Source organism: Artemia sp. Qi Xiang Cuo, chromosome 21, assembly GCF_049724085.1.
Source record: "Artemia sp. Qi Xiang Cuo chromosome 21, ASM4972408v1, whole genome shotgun sequence".
Classification (NCBI taxonomy): domain Eukaryota; kingdom Metazoa; phylum Arthropoda; class Branchiopoda; order Anostraca; family Artemiidae; genus Artemia; species Artemia sp. Qi Xiang Cuo.
The window spans coordinates 33491342-33507249 of record NC_142814.1 but is presented as its reverse complement, the minus strand read 5'-3'; the positions used below and the strand labels follow the sequence as shown (position 1 = coordinate 33507249).

At 36.0% G+C, this 15908-nt stretch overlaps 1 protein-coding gene across 2 annotated transcripts in view; it reads right to left on the bottom strand.

The window, feature by feature from the left end:
• Positions 1 to 15575, bottom strand: part of LOC148939467 (uncharacterized) — a 37814-nt gene extending 22239 nt beyond the window's left edge. For both annotated transcript variants that reach the window (XM_089106748.1, XM_089106747.1), the window contains exons 1-2: positions 15472 to 15575; positions 10431 to 11112 (exon numbers count right to left, since the gene is read on the bottom strand). In XM_089106748.1, the coding sequence (XP_088962874.1) occupies positions 10431 to 11112; positions 15472 to 15513 (724 nt within the window). In that variant the 5' untranslated portion in view covers positions 15514 to 15575. The remainder of the gene's footprint in view (positions 1 to 10430; positions 11113 to 15471) is intronic.
• Between the last annotated feature and the right edge of the window lie 333 nt (positions 15576 to 15908).

Sequence of the window (15908 nt, the reverse complement as noted above, 5' to 3'; positions counted from 1 at the left end):
GTGTGTGTGTGAGTTTTTTTCTGTGTTCATGTGTAAGTTTTTGTGTGTGTGTGTGTGTGTAGTTTTTGTGTGTGTGTAAGTTTTGGGGTGTGTGTGTGAGTTTTCGTATTTGTGTGTGTGTGTGTAAGTTGTGTGTGTGTGTGTGTGTTTAATTTTTTGTGTGGATGTAAGTTTTTGTGTGCTTGTTAGTTTTAGTGTTCATGTGTAAGTTTTTGTGTGTGTGTGTGTTTGTGTAAGTTTTGTGTTTGTGTGTGTGTGTTATTTTTGGTGTGTGTGTGTATGTTTTGACGTGTGTGTGTGTAAGTTGTGTTGTGTGTGTGTTTTTTAGTTTTTGTGTGTGTGTAAGTTTTTTTGTGTGGGTGTAAGTTTTTTTGTGTGTGTAAGTTTTTTGTGTGCATGTAAGTTTTTGTGTGCATGTAAGTTTTTGCATGTGGGTCTAAGTTTTTGTGTGTGTGTAAGTTTTTGTGTGTCTTATATTTTGTGTGTGGATGTTAGTTTTTTGTGTGTGGGTGTTTGTTTGTGTGTGTGTGTGTGTGTGTGTGTGTAAGTTTTTGTGTGTGTTATTTTTTTTTCTTTGTGTGTGTATAAGTTTGTGTGTGTGTGAGTGTGTGTGTGTTATTTTTTGTGTGTGTAAGTTTTTGCGTGTGTGTGTAAGTTTTGGTGTGTGTGTGTGTAAGTTTTGTGTGTTTGTGCGTGTTTGTAATTATGTTTTCGTTTTTTTTTGAGTTTTTTGTTGTGTTCATTTTTAATTATGTGTTTATGTGTGTGTGTTTTAGTTTTTTTGTGTGTGTTAGTTTTTGTGTGTGTGTGTGTGTGTTTTTGTGTGTGTGTGTAATTTTGTGTGTGTGTGTGTGTAAGATTTTTTGGGCATGTAAGTTTTCAAGTTCATGTATTTGGTCGTTCTCTGCTTTATTTGTTTGTGTGTGTGTGTGTATGTTTGTGTGTGTGTGTGTGTATGTATGTGCATTTTTTTTTATTTTTTCACGTGTGTTTGTTTATAATTTTTTGTGTGTGTGTGTAAGTTTGTGTGTATGTGTTTGTGTGTAAGTTTTTGTGTGTGTGTAAGTTTTTGTGTGCATGTATGGGGACCGGGGGAGGGCCTTTGGGACCCAGGGAGGGCGTTTGGGGATCCGGGGCCCTAGAGGATTGGGTGTTCTTTTGGGAGCCCAGTGGACCTTTGGGGCCCGGGGGAGGCCCTGTGGGGGCCGGGGGGACCGGTGGGGTCTGGTTGGCCCTGTGGGAGCCCGGGGGACCTTTGCGGACCAGGGGAGGGCCTTTGGGGGTCTGAGGAGGGCGTTTGGGGGATAACATTTCGAAATTTTTACTTTTTAGTTTACTTTTTTGCGGCGCATTCCTGCAGCGCATTCCTGCGGCGCATCCCTGCGGCGCATCTCTGCGGCACATCCCCTGCGGCGCATTCCTGCGGCGCATCTTTGCGGCACATTCCTGCGGCACTTCCCTGCGGCGCTTCCCTGCGGCGCATCCCTGCGGCGCATCCCTGCGGCGCATCCCCCTGCGGCGCATCCCCTATGCGGCGCAGTTCTCTGTGCCCGCGGCAGCTTCTCGGGCGCCGGGGGACCTTTGAGGACCGGTGGAGGGCCTCTGGGGTCCGTGTGGTGCCCTTTGGGGGTCCGGTGGGCTCTTTGAGGGCCTGGGGTGGGCCTTTGGGGGTGTGTGGCGGGCGTTTGGGGGGGGGGGGCTCTTTGGGCGCTTGGGGGACCTTTGAGTACCGGGGGCTTCCTTCGGGGTTGAGGTAGAAGGATTGGAACCCTTTGGGGTTGGGGTAGAGGACCTCACAACACTGTTCAAATGAAACTTGTGTATTATAACGACCACAGAGTTTCACCATTAAATTCTCTTCTAAAATCTCTTCAAAAATCATCTTTTAGAATGTCTCTAACTGTTTCGCCGAAATAGTTCCATAACCTGTCTAAAACGGTTTCGCCCAAATAATCCCTAAACGTAATTTCAGCGTGTTCCTTTTGTTTTTGGCATCTCTGCGCTAATGCATTTCAAATTAATAAGAAACCTGATTCCCGCACTAAAATAATTCATCGCTAAGATGTTTCTTGGAGAATTGTTTCCATGGCCTTTGGTTATTAATATCCTTTGGAGTTCGACCAAAAGAGTTGTTTCCGAGGCAAAGACATTAATGACTTGGATCTATTCCTGGAGAATCGTTTCTAGGCGAAAATTTTTAAAGTCTGACAGATGATGTCATTGGTTGATTGATCTGTCAAGAAAGGGGAATTAATTTGTTGTTTCTAAGGGGAATTATTGATTCACGATAGGTGAATTGAGGTCGACAGCACAGGTGTTCCAAGGTCGATGTTGTTGTTGTTGTAAGTGCACGCTCTCAGCGAATGTCAAGGTCGATGTTGTTGTTGTTGACACACTTTGATTACGCAATCAATTGAGGTCATTGACCCCATTAACCATGTGTTCCCCCTAATGACTCTATGCCCTTATTTGGTGTACGTACGGGACTGACATTACCACGTGTTCTCCCTAATGACTCTATGCCCATATTTGGTGTACGTACGGGACTCAATAAGGCCCTTCTACTTTTAACAATATATTAGTGCTCCCTAGGGAACTAAAAGGCTGTATACGGGGCTTTTCCACAGTTTTAAAATCATAATTGCAACCTGATGAGGTTTTTAGTTTTCAGACCAAAATCTGTTCCCATCCCTTTAGACCTCATGAATTACTTAGAGCTCGATGTCTTTAATACTAATCTAATTCGTGTGTTTTTGCCCTTTTTTCCCCAAATGCATCCGATCATAATTTTGAGATATTCATTTTGTTCAAAAAAGTCTAAAGGCCAAAAAACTATGCCTTTAGGGTTGACAGAACCCCCCACATCCCCTGGTGCAAGCACTGTAAGTTATGTAAGCTGCCCATTGCTAACATATAAGGATTTATATAGAGGTGGTCGTATAAACTTTGGAGGAGGCTCATTCGATTTGAAATTTTAAGAATCAGAAGTAATAGGAGGGTAACTAATCCCGAAACTCACTTTTTCCAAATGCATCCAGACCAAACTTTGAGACAGTAATTCTGTTCAAAATAGTCCTAAAGTAAAATAACTCTGCCTCAGGTGTTGATATTTTTCTTCTTGAGTGTTTAGAAGTTAATTTTTCCTTAATGATTTTTCATTTTCCCTCGTTTTTCTGCTTACTCATTTTCCTTTTATTATGGCTGGGAGGCGGCAAAAAATAAACTTAGCCTATACTATTTTAGATGCAACTTAGTGGAAACAAGTAGCTGAAAACAGAGTTTTGTTTTGCTTTTATCTCTTTCGTTATTAAAAAGGGCTCACACTTGGGTCTAAAGTAAAAAAAAAAAAAAAAAAAAAAAAAAAAACAGTTACAACCATGCCTCTAAAGCAGGGCTTCCCAAACTTGTTTTTTATTCACGACCCCATTTATGATTGCAAGTTTCCTGGCGACCCCATATAAATATAATTGATATACAAATAAATATTTTTTGATGATTCATTTATTAGGCAACAAAATACATATAACCATGAAAATATATAGTTTTAGAATTCGTTTAGAAACATACAAAAATCTAAAATAAAAAATTCCACAAAAATTGAAAAGTTGTCTTTATTATGTTGAAACGCTGTCTAAATTATATGCCCTATTTTTCATCGAAATTGCATTTTTGCAATATCATAAATAAAAGAGAATTCTGACCGCCTTAGTTCAATCGAATATATTCGAACGCAGTCGTTGGGCGGTAAATATTAAATTAAAATGAAAGGAAAAACTTTAATGAGATGGATGTGCCTGTTCTTTATTGCATAACAAATTAAATCTTGGTGGAATATTTGACACAGCTGGACGTAGGCTAAGACCTCTTCAACATTTTTTTTTAGCGATGAACGATATTGGGGTTTGATATGTGTTAAAGCTCAGAAAGTAACTTCACCTAAATATGTGGTATTGAATGGTAGAAGAACATATAATGCCGTGTCTGCGATTGTGGGAAATTCAGTTGTAGTTCTGATCCAGAATTCAGTCAAGGGCTTTTTTGGAAATTGTAGTTTTAAGTTTGAATCACTCGAAAGCTCAGAAGATTCCTCTTAAGCTTTAAATGGCATGTGATCAATCTCATTTAAATCAGTAAAAAGCGGATTTTAAATCCAAGCTACCTTTTTGAAATCAGTATTTAATATAAATTATGTACAGAACTAGGTTTCTAGCGCTTTTAAGTGGTCTACAATAATTTTTGCAATAAGAGTTTTACAGTGATTTCTCTCGATTATAAAATTGTCGACACTGAAAAATATTTCGAACGATTTTTTTTCTATCCTATCTTTCAAAATTTTAATCTTTTTAATAAAACTTTCAATTTTATCATTAGAAGCAAAGATATTGCAATTTTTCCTTGAAGAGACAAGCTGAGATGGTTTAATTTCGCAAAGATATCCGGCAAACAACACAGCTTGTATAGTCATAAGTCGTTTTGAAGAAAAGCTGCAAGTTCATATTTTCGTTCAGTTATGAATATTTCAATTCCGTCTTATAATAATAATAATCTTTTTAAACATTGACATCTTGACAGCCATCTTACTTCTGCATGTAATAATAAAGTTGCATAGACAGAATCCAAATCCTTACAATGATTTGAATATAAGTGACAGTTAAGGGCATGGCTCTTAGTACAATTTATGATCTTGACAGCATTCTGAAGCAAATTGTTCGATTATGGTGCAATTTTTTTTTTTGCTGCAAGGGCCTCTTGGTGAACAAGGCAGTGAGTAAAAGTTATATGGTCATAATGAGTAGCTTGAAAAATGGTTTAAAACCAATGTTTTTGCTCATCATCGCTCTTGCACCATTTGTGCATATTCCGCAACAGTTTTTCCATTCTAGACCTTCAATCTTTAAAAATTCATCAACTTTACAATATGTGTCTTTTCCTGTAGTATGTTATAAATATCTGACTTCAATATTCAAATATTTGACTTTAAAATATCTTGCGCCCCAAGAGTCTGCTACGCGACCCCATTTGGGGTTTGCGACCCTTAGTTTAGGAAGGCCTGCTCTAAAGTCAATGTTTTTTTTTTGTTTTTACAGAAAGTTTAAACTTCCTTTATGGGGTTATAAGACATGTGGAATCCACTGGTCTGGTCCTCATTAAGGTTGTTCCCCTTTACGCTATATTTTTCCCCTTGCCAGAACTATGGGTTGCTTTGAATCAATTTTTGTTGTCATTTTTGTAAGCAATATCAAATTAAATAGTTTGAAGTGTGTATTTTTGGTAAATTTTAATTTTCTTTTTGTGTTTTGGGTTTCGCTTTCTTTAGACAAGGGTCACACTGGAAATGCCGTTAGTCACTAAGAACGTTCTGACCAAAATTTCACTCAAAGAATGAAACCAGTAAACCCCACATGGACAAGTGATTGCACAAAAAAAAAAAAAAAAAAAAAATGACAAGTATGAGCACATCTTTGACAATATAATAATAATCGTTAATTATGGCTTAATAATCAGGGTCTTTCCCGCTGGCGATTATACAAAAGGATTTTTTATTATTTATATTTTTTCCCCTCTTAAAGCTAATCTTTGATTTTGCTTTTCAGGAAGTATTTAAAAATAACAGCCAGCTAGTAATATCAAGTTTTTATTTACCAATTCCCTTTCAATACATTTAAACTGAGAATTTTGTTGTTTAAAGAAGATACACCTAATCGATTCTTTTCTTTTCAAGATGTTGTGACAAAAAGCTAAATTTATAAAATACCTCTTGTGTTGGAGAATACATTTTTGAAGATTTTTTTTTAAAGAATATTCTAGAACTAAATTGGATTTTTGGGCAAAGGGAGACAACAGAATTCTTCTCCCTAGTGAAAAACCCCTTCCAATTCCTCCATCGAAATTCAAGAGTCATATATATATATATATATATATATATATATATATATATATATATATATATATATATATATATATATATATATATATATATATATATATATATATATATATATATATATATATATATATATATATATATATATATATATATATATATATATATATATATATATATATATATATATATATATATATATATATATATATATATATAATATAATATATATAAGGTATGCTCCTTTTAGGCGTAACCGTCGCTAGCAGCCCAACTGAGCAGCTATATTTTGACTATAGTCTTTGCTCTACTAAGATTTCATTTGATTGTTCTCAAAGTAGGATAGCCGAAACAAATTGATCAATTCCTGCTGTTTTGTTATTAAAATTTTACAGTTAATGACTTGAAAATCATATAATTGAGTAATTCTCATAGTATCAACCTCATAAAATAGTTAAGAATATGTCCTGGTGACATCTTAACCATGCCTTCTACTATCCAGGATTCCCCGCCGCTAGCTATAATAGATCACAAATTAATCAAATCAGTTTCAACAGCTTCGCCCTAGGGATAAAATAAAGTCGAGATTAGGCTGGTAAATTTAAGATGTTTTAAGTTGGCTTAAAAAAACATAATATGACGTTTGGCATAATTCTGTCTATATTAGCAAAATTTTGGGACCATAATAATGACACAATTTAAATAAATCGTAGTCTCCTCTGTTTTGCAGCCTCCATTTTGAGCCACCCCTGGATAATAGGAAAGTTAACACAAAATCTCCTCCTACTATGTCCCTTGAAGTATTTGTTCAAAGTGCAGTAGCTATATTATTCTGATTTTAAAAAATAATGAAAGAAATAACTACCAACAATGCAAATTATTATCTTTGGTACTTGTTAAGAATCCGATAAGTACGCGAAAAGTAAAGTTTTGTTAATAGTAATGAAATAAAATAAAATAGGATGAAAATATAATAGTTCATCAGCAAATTTGGGCTATATATTTGTACATTAGGTGGGGGAAGGGAGCCGGGGGTAAAGCATAGCATATATTGAATACTTGGCCTAGCCTAACCCAACCTAGGTACCTCTTTTTGCCCCTTCAACCCCAAAAAACTAAAGTTTAAATCTTTGTCTCGGAGTGAGCAACACCTCACAAGGCAGAGACAAGGCAGAGAAAACCTGTTTTTCATGCAACTCCCGGTCTTTTTTGATGCGGGCTTTCTCGTGGGCTTACCGGATTCTTAACAAGTGCCTTATCTTTTAGGCATTGCATTATTTTCTATCAGAAGGATCCGAAAGACCACATGATTACAGCTGTTGCAGGAGCTTGTTCTACGCTTTAGCACACGTAAGTCTCTGAGGCAATAAATAATTTTCTAAGGGAAAAGTCGCGAGTCTATAATAATCTACTGGAGTTACTGCTTCTTTTTATGTCTTTTGAAAAATACAATCATGATGTAAATCTATGGAACTGATAAAAGTGGTTTAAGACATAGTTTTGGTGAACCCAGACATTATTTGTTTACCATCACGGATCAGACTTGCCACCCCACATGGGTCTTATGAGGGCCTAGGGGGTCCCTACCATGGAAATATGCATAATTTTGGAAAAGCAGTGGAGGAGGGGTCAATTCATAAAAATGTTTCCGAAATTTAACTTTCAGAATTACATTGTTAAATCAAATCAGCAAAGCTTGGTAAGCTCTTATTTTCTTTGAATAATGTAAAATAGTGCGTGTTTTAAGATGGATGTCAGCCCACAATATATTGCAAAAAGAGCAACCGGGTATTGCTTCCAAGATTATGATTTGCTTTGGGTATAATAGTCTTTGACTGGTTTAATCTCTGGTGATGAAAACTCATCAGACACAGCTGATCACATGGCTGATCATAACCACGTCTTTACCTGTCTAAGACCACTGAATGAACGTTCAGTAGAGCGTGTGGTATTTGACAGAATAATGGTGGCCGTCAATATCCTGCGACTGGTAAGAGCTGAACATGAAAAAGTGTTTTCTTAAATTTAATTTAGACTGATGGAAGCCTTAGAAGTAAAAGTTCTTTTTCCAAAAACTGAAACAAGTAGAGGGCCCTATGCTAAAATATTTAGTCCTGTAAAATCCGACGCAAGTATCTATTTTTATGAAGCTGCCTCATTTTCACTTAATTCCAGGGTTTCTTCAGGATTAAACTCCAAAAGGCTAGAAGCCTCTTGCTGTTTTCATGAGTGAGTTGAGCTCTAAGGGATAAATTAAGTCAGTCTACACAACGAATAAAACATAATATTTATAATAAATCTCAGTGAAAATGACAGCTATAATGGAAATTTACATAATAGCTCAAGCTCAATCGAATGGATTATCAGATGCCAGCGCGAAAGGCTGTAAAAGACCCGGAGAAGATACGATTGCACATGGGTGGCATCATGTGGCATACATTGAGATTGCACATGATGGCATCATATTACTTGTAATGTTCACTTTTTGTTTCTAATAAAACTTCAATTGTTCCTGTTAAGTTTTCAGTTTTTACCATCAAAATATTCCCGCTTTCATAAGATACATTGATCGAGTGGCTGAATTAATTTTATGAATAAGTTAAGAATTGACATATCGAATCTTTGTTAGCTATATCGACTATTTTCAAGCAATTACAATCAAACTGCCGCATATCGATATTTCTTAAAAATTATATTCGTCTTATCAAGCTTCATTTTCACCTAATAATAATAATAACAATGATAACTTATTTATTACCCACAAAATACTATACAAGTTCGGTGCGGATCCAGGATTTTTTTTTGGGGGGGGGGATAGGTTGATCCGATAGACTTGCGTTAGGAGCAAGTTTAATTAACGCAATCTTGCGTTAATTAAGAAAAATTACACTACTTTAAATTATGTTGGGGGCGGGGACGTGGCCCCTCACCCCCTGGACCTGCCACTGATACAAGTGTAACAATGGTTTGGATATTGGACACCCCTTTGACATGTCCAAACATAGAATATTTAATTTTCATTTTAATCGTTAGCATACCCCTTTTTTATGGATAATTTGATGGATTTTGTCCTAAGTAACACGGAACAAGGTATCAAATAGGAAGATAAGATTCCCCTGTACTTAAACCATTCAGAATATGCGAGCGTTCTTGATAAAATGTTAGCGAATCATATGGATTTGGAAGTTTTGAAAACTGAGGAGGCAAGAATAGATTCTTGAACTAATGTCAAAAACTGATTCTTGAACTAATGTCAAAAACTCCAAATTGCTTAAATTAAATGTAAATTAGGGTGAAAAGCTGAGGCTAGATAACGAAAATACAGAACAAAGAAATAGCTTCTTTTATCTGAGCAGTATAATTAATAAGGGTGGGGGATCCAAGATGTAAATAGGAGGAAAACTTTGAACTAAGATTCGGATGCTAAAAGCCATGGTAATGACAGTGCTAAAGCATGGCTCTGAAACGTGGGTGCTTTGAAAGGTTGATGAAGATACGTGAGATGTTTTCCAGACGATTTGCCTACGGATAGTTGTAGGCATTCGCTTGAATGGTCATATATCAATCAAAAAGTTGTACAAATATGATTTAGTCCCACTTTCTCTAACCGTAGTGAATTACGGGTTGAGACGGCTAGGTCGTGTTTTACAGATGAAGGATAATAGCTGCCCAACATCTTGCTTCTTGGCAATCTCTCTAGAGCCGAGCAAAAATAGGAAGTCTTCGAATAAGGTGAGGAGGGATCGTAAGAAAGGATTTAAGTGTCATTAGAACTTTATTGGAGGGAGTAAAGAATGGAGTTCTGAGCAGATTTAACTGGAGGAGCGGCATATGGAGCTATTTTTAACTGTTATATAACTATAGTTACAGTAATGACTAAACTCCCCTCCCCCAATGCTGTTCAGTTCTGATTGCGTGTATAACTTCCTGGGAATGTGAACAATAATGGAAACAGAGAAGCCTTTGCCCCTCTCCCCTTCCTTTGGTGTTGAACATTTTTTTTCTGTGATTGCTTATAGCCTGTCTGTTCGTATTTGCGTCGTTTCTTGTACGACTATCATAAGAAATGTTGACCTTGACCCCCCCCCTAAATAAATTCCTGGCTATCTATCTGAATACAAAATTTACATTTCACAGACAAATTCTACTTTCGTTAGGCTCTTAAGGTCGTTGATATTTATGCTATCTGTACTATTCTTTTTTTCAGTTTTTGCATACAATGCAAAGAAAACTCAGCCAGAAGAAATCAGAAATAGGTATTTCTGAGAAGATTCTTGTTTTAACTTATACAGATGTTCACTTTTAATATATGTTCACTTTTTATTTTGTTCAATAGTTTTTTCAATTTTTCATTTGTGATCTATTTTTGGTATATTTCATCATATGAAATTTTGTATGTTTTTCTAATTAATTAGTCCTCCTAGTGACAGAAATTGGAGCTAAAACCAAAATATTCATAGATGGTTTTGGTATTCATTTTTGGTTTTGACAGTGGAAAGCTATTGTGGTTTTTGCATGCTTGAAAAGAGAGAAAAGGATAACTCACCATTTAAAGCAAATGCTGCAGCAGCACCAAGCACCAATGCAATAGGAATGAGTGCTAAGAATAATACTGCTAAATCTGAAAGGTAGTGACTTCCATAGCTTTGATTGTTATATCCACCATATCCATTCCGGGCTTTAGCTGAAAGTCGCGCTCCCAATGTGCTATTGAATGATGATTCTGTTGTCGTTAAGATCACCTCTGTAAGCGATTCTAAAATTCCATCCGGAATGTATTCGTCAAAGAAATTTATTGGTCTTTCACATGTTATATTGTAGCTAAGGCTATCAGAAGTATTAACCATTTTGTTGAAGGTTCTCGGCACTATAATCGAAGTGCTTTCTTCTGATTTTTCAGAGGTAATGTGTGTAACTGTTTCATTCAATGTCGCTGGTACTATAGTTGCAGACCTTTCTTCTGGTATTTCAGAAGTAACTTGAGAAGATACACGTGCAGATGTTGGAAAATTAATGTCGTTGCTACTTCCAATGCTTTTTTTTCTTTTGATTTTTTTTACTTTTTTCTTCCCTTTCTCAAAAAAGAATTCATTTGATGGTATAAACTGCACTGGGTGTTTTCTCGTAGATGTATGAGGATTTGGAGACGTTGTCTTCATCCAATCAAAGAAACCATAAACATTTGATAAATTCTTCTTTCCGAGGGGCACTGACAAGCATGAGTAAATCTAAATAAAAAAGTTTTATTTTTTTTAACGTCTATTCCCTTAATTAGCACAAAAAGATCCAGTACATCTACGGTGTCACACTGGAGTGTCCAAAGAAATTTAATTTCGAAACCCATAGGGCTCCTCAACATAGCAAAAAAGACACGTTATATGAAAGCTGTAGGATAGTATTGAAAATATAAGATATCTTCATATTTTGTGCTGGGAATGAAGTTGAGATTGTCTTCAGCTTTGTAATCTCTCTAGATTTAGAGAATGTGTCTAATTGCAGTTGGATATCGAATCAATGCGACAAATTGGATTTTAGAGAGAGTACTTTTAGTAAATATGGCTAAAATTTTTGCCATTTTTAGGCAAAGCATCTCATTTTAGTGAATTTCCTGATGGCGAAACTAATTTATAACACAATAACGTACTTTATGAACAAGGAGAAAATAACTTAAAAGTACCGAAGGCCTTTTTAGAAAGCTAGAATTTTGAATGTAAATTGTTCTAATTATTTTTCGTTCCTGTTCAGTTTGACCTACATGTCATAAAATATTTCATAAATACGTTATTGTTCATTTTTGCATTATAGGCCACATGGAGTGGGGGGCTGTGGGTTATTCCGTGACGCAAACTACCTGATATTTGCTGTCTTGATTCTCCTTAGTTATCTAATTCCCCCCTCCCTAAACCCTCCCCAATCAGTGCCCCTGAAAATAAAGCTATGGATAATGATTCACCTAGGATGAATTGGTTTTGGCCCTAATGGCCCAATGGACTTTTCACATATCAGAAAATTAAAACTCTAATTTTGCAAACAGCTTTTTCAAAATCTTCCTGGCTTAAATAGAAAAAGTATCAAATGATGTTTCAGAAAAATAAAAAATTAAAATTAAAATTCCACGTTTTTGCAGATAGGAGAAAATTAACAGTCTAATTTTGCAACCAAAATTTTAAAAATCTATTTGGCTTAAATAGAAAATGTATTCAATGATGTTTTACGCTGAAATTCAAGAATAGTAAGGAAATGATGAAGTTATTAGCAACTTTACAGAAATTAGCGAAAATTGGAATTAATAGTCACGGTTAGGCAAGAGCAGATCCCAATATATATTGGGAAAAAAGGGGTGGGGGAGGGAGCCTACCTGCCTTCCAATCTTTTTGGTCACTTGAAAAGGGCACTAGAACTTTTAATTTCCGTTCGACTGAGCCCTCTCACGATTTTCTAGGACCACCTGGTCGATACGATCACCCCTGGAAAAAAAAAACAACAAGAAAAAAACAAATAAACACGTATCCGTGATCTTTTTTCTAGCAAAAAAACAAAAATTCCCACATTTTTGCAGATCAAAATTCTAGTTTTGCAACCAAATTTTTAGAAATCTACCTGAGATAACTAGAAAAAGTATCTAATGATGTTTTAGCTATGCATGTTTTCGTTGAGGTTAGAGACTTCCCACCGTTTCGTTGAGGTATGAGAGGTTAGCCACTTCCCACCCCATCCCCCAACGCCAGTATATATCTTGGAGCCTCATTTGTTCAACCCGCTGCGGCACATTCTACATCACAAAAGGGATTGTGTAGCCATGCCATCCTTCCTAGTACCATGTATAGCATACCAAACGTCGTACGTGCCATGTGGTATGTAGCATTTTTGAACGTGGGAGCAATATGTTATTAATCAAACAATATTCTAAATTGATCAACCAATATTCTACTTTCTCGGTTCAAATTTCCATTAAATTTAATTTGTGCTTGAAATTAACGCTGAAATTCAAGAATAGTCAGGAAATGATGAAGTTATTTAGAACTTTACAGAAATTAGCTAAAACTGGAATTAATATTTAATATTAACGGTTAGGCAAGAGAGAATCCAAATATACTTAAGATTTGCCTTTATATTCATCTGTTTATCAGCTATTTATTCATATATATGTTTGTTTAGAATTTATGCTAAAGCGTATTTTTCGATTGATTAAGGTATTCCGGTTAATAGCTTTCCTGCAGTTAGGTACTGTTTCATCATGTGGGGCTACACCATTTTGCAGGAGCGTTCAAAGGGGGACGGGGGAATCGAGCAAACTGTCCCAGAGCAAAGGATGGAGGGGATGGCCAAAAAAAATTGCATTAGTAATTTTTTAGCTCAATCGAAATTTTCCAGGATGGCTGCTGTTTTTCCCCGCGTGCTACCAACCCTAGGAACGGCCCTGGTCTTTGGATCCAAATTAAAAAAAAAAGTTTTTTTTCAACTGAAAGTAAGGTACAACATTAAAACTTAAAACGAACAGGAATTATTACCTGTATGAAGGGGATTGTTCCCTCCTAAACACCTTGGTCTTTAAGCTAAAGTTTTTTAGTAATTCTAAAAAAGCTTCCTATTGTTCTAATTAAATGACCCTTGTGTATTAGAAGTCATTCTTAAAGAATTGGTAGAAAGTTAAAAATTTAACGTAAAGAGCTAGGTGTTGAGGAGGGGGGAATCTTCTTCATATACGTAACAATTTCTGTTCGATTTAAAGTTTAACGTTGCTCCTTACTTTCAGTTGAAAAACATGTTTTTTTTATTTAATTTCTGATCGTTTATTAAATAATGCCAGGAAATACCCTCGGCCCCACCTCCTCGGAGATATCCCCCTGACTACGGAAATATCCTCAAGACAATTCATTGCCGGTGAACATTTACCCCTGGCAATTACCCTTAACAATTCAATCAGTAAAATTGAGACGGAAAAGAGAAGGCAAGATAAGTATAAAGAATTTTGTTAAGGAATTCTGGTAAATTCCTCCAGTCCATAATTTCTTCTGATAAGTTCACCCCCTAGAAACTTCCCTCCTTATGCAAAATTCCTCCGTCAAAAAACCCCAGCAAAAAATTTGTCCCCTCCATACGAAAATGTACAGTCTACATACATCCCAATAACGAATACTATACGTAAACAATGGGGAAAATTCACAGCTTAAAGACCTTTCCCCTGAGGCTGTGGAGGAGAGGGTCATGCTTTATTGAAAGGGATAGTTATTGGGTCTTTCAATCATGATGAACAAAATGGCTATCTCAAAATTTTGATTGCACGATTTTTGAAAAAAAGGGGCGGGCCCTGCCCTTCCATCTTTACCTGCCCTTCAATCTTTTTGGTCACTTAAAAAGGGCACTAGAACTTTTAATTTCTGTTCGAATGATCCGTGATCTTTCTTCTGGCAAAAAAATAAAAATTCCTCATTTTTGCAGATAGTAGCTTGGAACCTCTAAAGTAGGGTTTTCTGACAAGCTGAATCTGACGGTATGATTTTCATTGGGATTATATTACTTTTAGGGGGTGTATTCTCCTTTTTCGACAAGCAGGCAAATTTTCTCAGGCTCGTAGCCTCTAATCGGTAAAACTAAACTTAATGAAACTTATATATTTGAAATCAACATAATAAGCCTATTCTTTTGATACATCTATTGGTATCAAAATTCCGGTTTTTAGAGTTTCATTTAGTATTGAGCCTGGTCGCTCCTTACTTACAGTTCGATAACACGAACTGTTTGAAAAAAATTAGTATATGTTTATTGTCTTAAAGTAAGAAAAAAGGTGGGCCGTTTAATCTTGGCTGTCCATTATGTAAACAAAATTAGTCTAGGGACACGGGCCTCCAAAAACTCTGCCCGAAAAAAATGTCCAAAATCATTTTTTCCGAACGGCCCGAAACCAGCACCCGTAACCAGCACCGTAGGCTAAAAGGATTCTAAAGCCCACCAAAAAATCAGGTTGTAGATATTGAACCCTCAAAATTACACCAATTTAGTCTTTTTTGCCTGGCTTGAAACTCGCATTCTTAATCCCTTAGCCAAATATACAAGAAAAAAATTAACAAATCCGTTCAGTCAAAAATGAGGCAGGAAAAAGGGCCAAACCTTTTTTTCTGAATGGCTTGAAACTTACTACAGTAAGTCCCCAGGCCAAAGATACCCTTCCGTTCGAAAAAAAAATATCTTGGGACAAGGATGAAAGTTCTCTCCGTAGTTTCCTGGGTAAATAGGGCCCTAATTCAAAACAAAGATTTTGGTTAGGGGTACGTTTGGGAACCCCTGAAAATAGACAAATTTTGTTTTCTATATTGGGCTGAAACTTGTATAAAAAAAAATCCGAGGATTAAACAGGCTCCAATGAACAAAAACAATAAAACAATTTTTTTTTTCTTCTAGAAAGCTTGAAAACTAAAGCCGTAAGCTCCTGGGCCAAGGAGATCTAATATAGAAAAAAATTGATCAGGGCATGGACTTCAAAAATGGAACCAAAAACTGGTTAGAAAGCGACATTTTTTAAAATGTGTCAGATTTAGTCGGGCCAAAATTAGTATTATATATCACGCAAGAATGAAAAAGCTCACCATTATAAGGTACACTGTAAGTCCCAATTCTACAGTATTCATTCTTGGAATTTCACAAAAAAAATGATCAAATGATGAAGTTATACAAGCAGAGCAGATTTTTCTGTTCAACTATGTTTAATCAATGACAGTAACATCCCGAATGTTGTTAAAGTTAATCTGTATCGTCGAGGAAGAGAAGTTGGCGGATTTTGGCGACATTTATTACATCTAAATCAAAAAGAGGCTTTACTCCCAAAACCGCTATTTTATTTATTAATTAGCAAGAACGTTTTAACATTAACCAAACACAGGTTAATTCAAGTTTAACGCTTGTATTCCAAGGTATATTAAATTGTTAAGAGTGATATTATTGGAAAACTAATTTTATGTTAAGTAATAAGAGAAGTTGCTTTCGGTCTCAGTGGTATTATTTCACGAAATAAAACGGGGGCAAA